The 10,208-nt window shown below is 37.2% G+C and overlaps 1 protein-coding gene across 2 annotated transcripts in view; it reads right to left on the bottom strand.

The window, feature by feature from the left end:
• Positions 1–10,208, bottom strand: part of LOC107666115 (MTSS1-like protein) — a 78,253-nt gene that overhangs the window by 14,606 nt on the left and 53,439 nt on the right. For both annotated transcript variants that reach the window (XM_016457265.1, XM_016457266.1), the window contains exons 4-6: positions 5,293–5,377; positions 5,032–5,123; positions 4,265–4,339 (exon numbers count right to left, since the gene is read on the bottom strand). In XM_016457265.1, coding sequence (XP_016312751.1) covers positions 4,265–4,339; positions 5,032–5,123; positions 5,293–5,377 — 252 coding nt within the window. The remainder of the gene's footprint in view (positions 1–4,264; positions 4,340–5,031; positions 5,124–5,292; positions 5,378–10,208) is intronic.

The following is a 10,208-nucleotide window of genomic DNA, read 5'->3' as shown; positions in this document are numbered from 1 at the left end:
TATCAAAAACTACATCTGGATAATATTCAGTACGATTATCAAAGCATAAATCCAGTAAATCGCTTCCATCAACACCTCCAAAGCTTGCACAGACATATACCACTTCCTGGATCAACATTTTACTCTGTAACATTATGCAGTTTTCATTTATATGCTGTCTATTGCTGATGATCGCATTATTTTTCATATGAATCTGTTTACATAAGAGATCGCTCGTTTCTCCGTCCTGTTTACGTGTGTTTTTGTTCGGGAGGTTTTGTACTCGTTCTGAAGATGCATAATAGCGCCCCCGAGTGTATAACAGTCAAAACTCGTCTTTGGAAGGGGAAGCGTTTTCTTGTAAAAGACGAGATAACTCGTCAATGGCGGGGAAATAGTTAAAATGGTAATTATCTATAATCTATGGGAAATTATGCATTTTATATAAAGTAGAACCAAGTGGAATGACCCATGCACATTTTAGAAAAGTAACACAGCTTTAGTGTTTAGTTCATTTAAGCCGTTTAAACACAAAAACAAACCTAATTTAAAAACAGAAAAGGGAGGTGATGGGAAAATAACCCAGAGCCATTCAGACAAAGGTGTGTGCACCACAGAGACATTCCCTGAGGTCTAGAAATCCCGAGCGGTTGGAAGCTATGATGTCATGAGCAGACACCTTCTCTCCATAAACACATGCAGGAGGAGGCAGGTGTGCAGGTTTTCTGGGAGAAGTAGGGCAAAGGAACCTTACTGATGATGATGATGATGATGGTTAGCCTCCACCTAGTAGTTGTTAAAAGTGAAAAAGTGAAAGTGACGTGACACTTGGAATTAGTGCTCTGCATTTAACCCATCCAAAGTGCACACACACAGCAGTGAACACACACACACACCGTGAACACACACCAGGAGCAGTGGGCAGCCATTTATGCTGCGGCGCCCGGGGAGCAGTTGTGGGTTCGGTGCCTTGCTCAAGGGCACCTCAGTCGTGGTATTGAAGGTGGGAGAGAGCGCTGTACATCCACTCCCCCCACCTACAATCCCTGCCGGTACGAGACTTGAACCCGCAACCTTTGGGTTACGAGTCCGACTCTATAACCATTAGGCCACGACTTCCCCCAGTGTTACTGCACTGGATCTGTGACTAAGGGCCCCCGAGGATTTCATTTTCAAACGAGTGCACAGCAACATGTGAATATACCTGGCCTGTATATAATTTAGCATACTAGGTCTAAATAACAGACAAATAAAAAGATGAAATCATTTATCAATGTATTAAATCTGAGATGAAATACAAGCAAATTCTAGACGTTTAAAACAATTTAATTCATTTTTAAAGATGTAGTTAATTCAGACGCCAGAAAGTCCAGAGCACTGGATCTTCAAACCATCTCAAACACAGCAGCAATGGCATTGGAATACTAATGTGCATGAGTTTTAATAATTCAGATCCAGTGCTCTTTTTCTTCACAATCCCCTCACAGACGGGTCCAAGTCTTCAGAGCAGTCTGCCCCCGTAGACCTCGGAGTAACACAAATGCAAGATATAATGATGAATGTGCACTCCGAGATGCATCATAGGTCTAGACGCCATATTTATTTTCATTGTCTCACCATCTGTGAGAGTTATGGCAGTAAATCAAACAGCGCTAGGAGGGGTTTATGGGTGTGCTGTGGTGATATAAAACCGCTAGCCTCTGAATCACTTATGCTAACACTTCATCTTGTGATTCAGACTGTCAGGACAAGGCCAGGTTTTCCTCATACAGCTGCAGATGACTAACATCACAGTAAAGGGCTCTCTTAGTGGGAGGTACAACAGATAAAAGTAATGATTTTTATTGGAAACGTAACATTTTTTTTTTTATACATGCATGTGGTAAAATTCCAAGTAGAGATTAGCTTTGGTGAGTAAACCAAACTAGGGTACTAGTTATTTGGAAATGCAAATATAGAACACTGATTACATCGAAACACGGAGATACAAACAGTCTGCCAGAGAACTACTAATAAATTCCAACAAGATCTCCCCAAAGAAATGCATCCAGCCTTATTATACAGATTCCCCTTTAGTTTTCAGTTTTCATAATCAGTAAGTGGCTGATAAAACCAAAAGACAAACTGGATCTGAGGTCATATTACTCCTAAATACAAGACAAGGCAGATCGTGCAGAAGCAGCAGAACCCTTCCATATGAAAGGGAGTGTATGACCACAGGGTGTTTTCCCAATGTTGGGAAAGATGACATGCCAATGGAAGGAAGGATGGGGGATCTCTTTCCTCTTTGAGAGTTTGTGTGGCCTTGAGCTATGAACTATTCTGGTGACAATGTTCAGACAAAAACTGCTCATTTCCTCAAATGCTAGTTTTTCCCCTTAAAAATGCATACAATCACATTCCAACCACCTTCACAACAAAACAAAACAAAAAAATCCCTCCATATAGTCCCTCCAGTGTCACATGATTCTTCAGAAATCATTCTAATATGCCGATTTCGAAACATTTCTTATTATTAATGTTAATATTTTTGTGGAAACCTTGATTTTTTTTTCTGAATTGTTTGAATAGAGTTCAAAACAACAACATTTATTAGAAATATTAATCTTTTGTGACACTGTAATGTCTTTACTGTCACTTTTGATCAATTTAATCCAAAAGTATTCATTTATTTCTTAAATCTTACTAACCCCAAACTTTGTATATATAGCTATATATAGCTGTCATTATTTATTAGGAAGGGGCTCCTCGGAAAGGAGATTATCATACTTGAGGGTCCTTGGCACCAGAAAGCTTATAAATCATAAAATGGAGTTCGATCAGGGGTTTTATGTACGAGCACACAGAAAATGCAAAAGTCATTTTAGCACATCCTCTGGAAATGTTGAGTAAGCATTTGCATGAGGGTGGATGCAGAATATAGAGCAGCGGGAGTGTTGACCCCTCAAACAGACCAGAGCAGAAGTGAAGAGTCAGTGCCCACACACATGCACACACAGCTGAAGCAGACGACACCCACCATAGTGACAGAACATGTATTCAATTCATCACGGCTCCATTTATCCCTCACGTCTCTTCCTCCATCTTAAACTCGTTTCATCCCAACACTCTCAAAATTATTCCAACACAACAGTATTCAAATCTTATTTAAAGTCTTTGTTAATCATTTAATACAAAAAGCTTAATGTCACATCTAAACCATGATTCAAACTAAAATCAAATGAAAGTATTTATATTTTGTAAAAAAAAAAAAAAGAAAGAAATTTTATTTTTTTGCATTGCAATATTACTGCCATGAAAATTATACATACTCCCACCTCCCCAAATTCTCATTACCATAGCACGCTTTACTCAATATTTTTATTGGTAATAAAAACCAAACCTATTAAAAATAATTCAGAACACTAGATTAAAACCTAGACAGAAATTAGAATTAAATAATACAAGTGTAGATACTAAATTACTTAATTATTATAAAAAAGATTGAAAAATACATTAATTTGTTAAAACTAAAAATATAAACAAATAAAAAGCTGATTCAAAATATTAATAAATACTATGATACTATATAATTAATGCAAAAATAACTTCAGTGTTTAGATTTTTTGGTAATTCTTGCAATATTTGCAATACAATTTTTATTTTAAACAATATAAAGACTGTACAAAGTAAATACTCCCATGCTGTATAAATACAATATATTTTTTTTTTTACAGTAATGCACAACAATAATGAGAATTTGGGGATGAATGTGCTTAACTGTTATGAGAATAACATCTTAATGATTCCACAAACAAGCTTTATTTTCTTTATGCAAAATATAATTTAATATTTTGGGGTGAAATATGACCTGCATATGATCTTTTATAGGCATTGTGAAGTTCTCTAAAAAAACTGTATTAGGTTCTGTTGGTGAAACCATGGCCTCGTCATTCAGTACTTGATTTATTTTCATGTAGATCTAGTTTTTTGGTCAAGCTGTAAAAATAAACACTGAAGGACTATTTCAATTGAACATTCAGTTCAAAGCGCATTATGACCAGGGGCAAGATGGCCAAGGTTGATGCCATGACAACACAGGGTGTGGCGCCAGCAGAAGTCACGGGCATGTCCTATTGTGTTTAGACAAAGAGATCTGAAGCAGTAATTTGAGAAAGAGTGTGCGAGTGTGTAACAAGACAACAGGACTTCATATGTTGCAACTCACAGAACATAATTAAGACAGTATTTACCCAAGGTGTTCAACCTCAGTGACATTCGTTCAATGATAAGCATCAGTTCTTACCTTTTTTAACCTTCTTCTGCAGTTTAATCGTATCTGAAGATTTCTTCTTGATCTCTGCTCGTGCTTTCTTATATTCTAGAAACAACAACAAAGGCAGGGAAAGAAGAACATTAGCCTCTGCAGTGGAAGCAAAAGCTAAATGTCAATAAAGGCAGTGGTTCAAATCCCTAATCTTAAATAACAGCAACAATAACAACGTTGCCTGCCTTAGCGAGCACTGCTAATAAATGATTCACAGTGATGTCAAATGAAACGACCCCTTAGCAACCTCAGACAGACGTGTTGGGGAGGGGTGGTGATATACTTTTTTTTTTTTTTTTTTGCACTGAGGTCAAGTTTTTTTTGTGCCAATAACAATCATAACTCAGGTTTTATGGCCATTTTCCTCTTTGTTACTGCACTCTTAAGACTTATGTAAACAGTTTCATAGTATAATTAACTCTCATCTCAAAAGGATAAAGAAATACTGGATTCCATTAACATTTGAATTAACAATTAAATGGTTTTTGTATATTATTAATAGATAAAGTTTGAACACTCTGTATGGAACAGTCTGTTCTTCTAGTTGTTTTTATGCTGCTTGAATATTAATTGTTCATTTTCAGGTGAACGCTACCTTTAAAATCAACCCACTTAGTTTGAAAAACCTCCATTAAAGGATTAAAACGATACTTTACCTCCTGCCCTACAGGACCTTTTTCCACACAAAGATTAAATACTAAACCTGTTGAATTCTGATTATATCATATAGGGAAGGAGGCCGATACCTTTGGCATGGTCTTTATCCAGCTGACTGGCAACCTTTTTCCACTCTTCAATTTTCAGTTCCAGAGGAGTGATCAAGTTATCCATGAGAGCCCTACACACACACACACACACACACACACACACACACACAAACACACACACACGCACACACACACACAGGTTGAAGTCCTCCATACAGTTAATGCGTTTTATAATACATAATCTTTATTACCAATTCAACTAATGAGCTTATGAAAAACGAGACAATTAAACAGTCGTACGTGGTGAACAGTTTGAGCTTGTTCTCAATGCTTCTGTGTCTCATACACATCCTGGTCAAAGCCGATCCGATCTCTTTCGTCGCTCCTGGAGGAAAAAAAGAAGAAGAGGAAATTAATATCAGTGTCTTTAATCTCCCAATCTTCCATTCTGAGCACCATCAGAAGCTGTGATGCCAAGAGGAAAAACATGTTGCTTAAGAGTCCTGAAATAACAGTTTCATCACATTGTTCTCTTCTCTCTAATCCTGTCTTTCCCTCTCTCTTTCTTTAATAAGTGGCTGAATGGGCTTCATTTTGTAACATGTCTCAGACAGTTTGCAACATAACTCCTCTTATCTTTCACAGGAATGTGTGGTTCAAATGAAGCAACGCAGATTTCTCATTATTGAAGATTAAAGGAATCGTTTGCCCAAAAAAGAAGCTTCTATCATCATTTCTCACCCTCATGTCGTTCTAAACCTGTACAACTTACTTTCTATCAACTGATTCATTGATATGATCCAACTAAAAGAATGGTTTGCTAACAGCATCATTAGATTAGATTAGATTCAACTTTATTGTCATTGCACATGTACTGCCTGGGAGCACTTCCGCCCGGCCGGGTAGAGTGCGTAGTCTCGGGTGGTCTGGAGATCTCAGGGATGAGTCGAGGATTGGTGATAAAACTGTTGGAAAAGTGCACACCAATATCCAAAAGCTCCTGTCGGGTGTAAGATGTTAAAGCAAAGCTGTTCAGTGCGAACAGGCCCGAGATGTTCATATGGCTTCAGAAGACTTAGTGAACAAGTAATATGGGCTATTTTTATGATGCTTTTGCATGCTTTTTGAGGCTTGAAAGAGTCAGTTGCACTGTAATGGCATGGAAAAGAGCATGGAAAATAGGCAAATGTTCTTCCACAGAAGAAGGAAAGTCAGTCATACAGGTTTGGAATGACATGAAGGTGAGTACATAATGGCAGAAATTTCTTTCCACTGAGGTGGGTAATTACGTTACTGCACTCACGATCTGTGACTTGAAGCACATTTGACCTAGTTTCCTTCAGCACAGGCCTTGTACCTGCATCAGGCCATTCTGACCCAGAAGAAGGGAGGACAGGACACATACAGACATCTTGACCGAGTAGCATTTGCTCTCTAAATACAAACATTTAGGGAATTTATTTAAAGAATTCAAACAAGAGGAATAGAGCTGCTATATATATATATATATATAAATATATATATGAAGTATCAAACTATAAACCTCTGTAGTGCTTTGAGGAATTAGTGCTGCGGCCCCAATTTTTTAAACAGGTCAATTACTTAGCTTCTGCATAATCACACTAATGCATCACTGCAGGAAAGCCTCCAGCATGCAGCGACAGTACTGCACATTCATCAAGAGACTGCTCACACAAACCCCTTTCTACAGAAAGGGTGCCAGAAAAACCAGCTCTTCCACAACCCCTCAAGCCTATGCACTCATTATCTGTGTTTAGCACAGCAAGATTAGTTCTCAAAACTAAATCGATCCTATTAGGATCAACAAAGCAATGCACTCTGGAAGCTATTTTATTTTCTTCATCTAGCTAAAATTAATTTATTTTAAAGTTTAAAATAGTTTAAAATTCCACAGCTGAGGAAAGGAAAACTTAAAAAAGATGCTACATTTTTGGGCTAGCACATGTACAGCTGAGAAGCACAGCCAAAAAAAAAAGCTTTATTTAATCACTGATCTGAGACAATCCAACTATTCACTTGCTAACAGTTAAAGTAAACATCTGGGAAAGGCATAGACTAGACTGGCTTACTTACAGCCTCTATGATAAATTACTATCTGAATAATTCTGATTACACAAGCCGATAAACTAGTTAGATTATGTATTACATCGCAATGATACAACCATTAACCCGCCCACCCATAAACACATAAAAGGTCACATTATCTAATGAGTCGGAAACTCTGAAATAACATAATTGCTATTAACATAATCGACCCTGTGAGTCAACAGTGACTGAAATATTAAAATAAACTGCATTAAGACTGTGCAAACCGTCTTAATGCTGGCATTAAACGGTTTAATCAGATATACTTTATACTGGACTGCTGACTGTGTTTGAGCAGGATGTAGCTGATGCAATATGCAAATTATGCACAGCACGACTTATCTTATTGGCTGAAAAACTTGCCATTCACCTTACGTTAATATGCGCTTTGCTTTCGGTTTCATTCTTTCATTATTTGAGTCCTCTTCAAATAACCAAACATTTCATTGAACCATAAAAGTGTAAAGTAACACAGTTCTGCCAGCATTTAAATTGTCCCACTGGCTTTGAAAGAGTCTCAGTCCACTTTGCATTTACACAAATATAATAATTTAATTTAATATTAAAATGATACTATATTACAGTAACATTTCAATTAAAAAAACATTTAATTTCTTTATTCATTTTAAATTTTTAAAAAACATTTACATTTCTGTGTAGTTGCCAAATTTGAAGAAATGCTGTCAACTGAAATTTCCCACAAAACCTGATTTTCTGCACCTGTTTTCATTGAGGTACATTATCATTGTAATGTACACATACAGTATATTATATAATATACATATTTTATAACACAATAAAAAAAAGAAAGTGAACCTTGCATGCATATTGCAAGTTAAAAGTCCAATGTTCAGAGCATTTACAGCAGTTAAAATGTACACTTTGAGACAACAACGACTGAGTGTGAAAACACCTGTCTATTATCTCTCGCATTATTATCACTGAAGTTAATTCTATAATCCTAACTGAAGTCAATCCTTGATGCTGTTCTCTTTTTTCCATTAAAGTTCTTCATGTAACTACATCTCTGTCACTGTACTTCCTGGTAAGTGTTTCCCAGGTCTATAGCCGGGGGCAGCAGATGTGTGCGCTCTAAACTCTGACTGTTCCTCCAGCAGGACTAGACATGTCATATCATGCACCTCACTGGTCTTTTTGTTGCTGTTTGCGTGTTGCGTGATCTTCAGCACAGCCACTACTGCCACAAACTGGTCTCTGTTGATGTTTTGAAGTCAACCGATTTGGCTGGGGAGGTGGGACGTCACACCCTGACGCCTCGGGCTGACGCTCAATAAGTCTCATTACCGCCACGACATTTCACACGCAAGATCTCAACACGTTACCTGCTGGGGGTTAAGACATTAAACTTTCAAATGTCTCTGGTGTCAATCAACCAGTGTCAAATAAAGAGAGCAGAAACGAGACAAACTTTGGAAGAACAGTTCTCTAACTCTATAATTACAGGCGTTTGAGTGTAAACCCCTTTTAAAAGTCAGGCAGGCCGCCAAACAAACCAGTTGCCAATGTAAAAAGAGTGTGAAATTAGTTTTTCCCTTCTTTAATTCCTCGTAAGAGTTACAGATCAAGCTGATTGCGCCATTCTGTATATTCTTGGGATAAAACTTCACCACCTAGCCAATTTTCCAGCCACTTTAAAAGCAACTGTTATGCTTGGTGGAAACCACAATAGGCAGCGTTTAATTAATTTAACTGCTCGTTACTGTCTGAATCAGATTCATCTATTGTTATCGGCTATATGTATTCAAAACATTGCCAAACAATAGCATACCACTTTTTAGACTAGTTAGGTTGGAGTTGTGCCCTAGCGATTAGCACACAATTAAGTCAGTTCTGTACGAATCTAGCTCCAAAAGATTTCCAAATCCTCTCTTTTCCCCATAATTTTCTGTTCTCTTGTAAGAAAAAGTAATAAAAATGGGAAAAAACAACATTCTTTAGTTAATGAAGTGAAAAACAAACTTTGTTTGAATATTAGAAATGCATCCGGGGGCAAAATGGAGATAAAAAGGCGGGCTGAGCTAGGAGGTAGTTTGTGTTTTTTTAAATACTTTTATAATGCACTACAAGGTCTGAGTGATATCAAAATCATACATTATTACAATTAGAAATAATTAAGTAAAAAGTTCAATACTTACAACCCACTTAGCAGCTTTAAAATTGTATCAGATTATTATTGTATCAGGTATTATGGGTATTTTACCCTGTCTTGAATTAACTTTATACCACAGTATTTAAAGGGATAGTTCACCCAAAAACGAAATTTGATGTTTATCTGCTTACCCCCAGGGCATCCAAGATGTAGGTGACTTTGTTTCTTCAGAAGAACACAAACGAATATTTTTAACTCAAACCGCTGCAGTCTGTGAGTCTTATAATGGAAGTGAATGGGAATCACGGCTTTGAGAGTAACAGCAGACTCGTCAATAAATGAGTACAAAACAGCGTTTCATAGCACCTGTCGCTTACTGACTGTTTGGAATTATAAATATGAGCATAGTTCGTCTATTAATATAATGCAACATTTATTTATTTATTTTTTGTTACTCAGACGCAGGCAGTGCGCTGCATGAGACAAAAAAGTAATATAGCCAAAACCACCGCATAGCTGCTCAACATGCATCTACTGTACATGCAATACTCCTGGTTAACATGTATAAATGAGTCGTGTTTTGTCACTATTTAGAGTGGAATTTTTCTACAATATTCACTCATCATGACAGTAAAATAGGGCATTCTAAGTCAATCTACTGCAGTAGCCTATTTCCTCTCTCAATCAGTAGAAAATGTGGTTTACACCCGGTCATGCATGGAAAAAAAAATAAATAAATACCGTCATATACCGTGAAACCGGTATAATTTTGGAAAATACCGTGATATAAATTTTTGGTCATACCACCCACCACTAGTATTTATATAGTTTTTTACCTCTGATGCACTGCAATGTCTGAACTGTCCTGAGCGCATCCTCGACAGCCGGCACGTGACACCTCTTCTTCTTCTTCTTGCTTTACGGCTGATCGCAGACTTATAAGTGCATTACCGCCACCTATCCCTCAAATGGACCATTGACACTCTATCTAAAATCTCAG

Source organism: Sinocyclocheilus anshuiensis, unplaced genomic scaffold, assembly GCF_001515605.1.
Source record: "Sinocyclocheilus anshuiensis isolate Anshui unplaced genomic scaffold, SAMN03320099.WGS_v1.1 scaffold447, whole genome shotgun sequence".
Taxonomy (NCBI): Eukaryota; Metazoa; Chordata; class Actinopteri; order Cypriniformes; family Cyprinidae; genus Sinocyclocheilus; species Sinocyclocheilus anshuiensis.
This window is presented reverse-complemented; position numbering and strand designations above follow the sequence as displayed.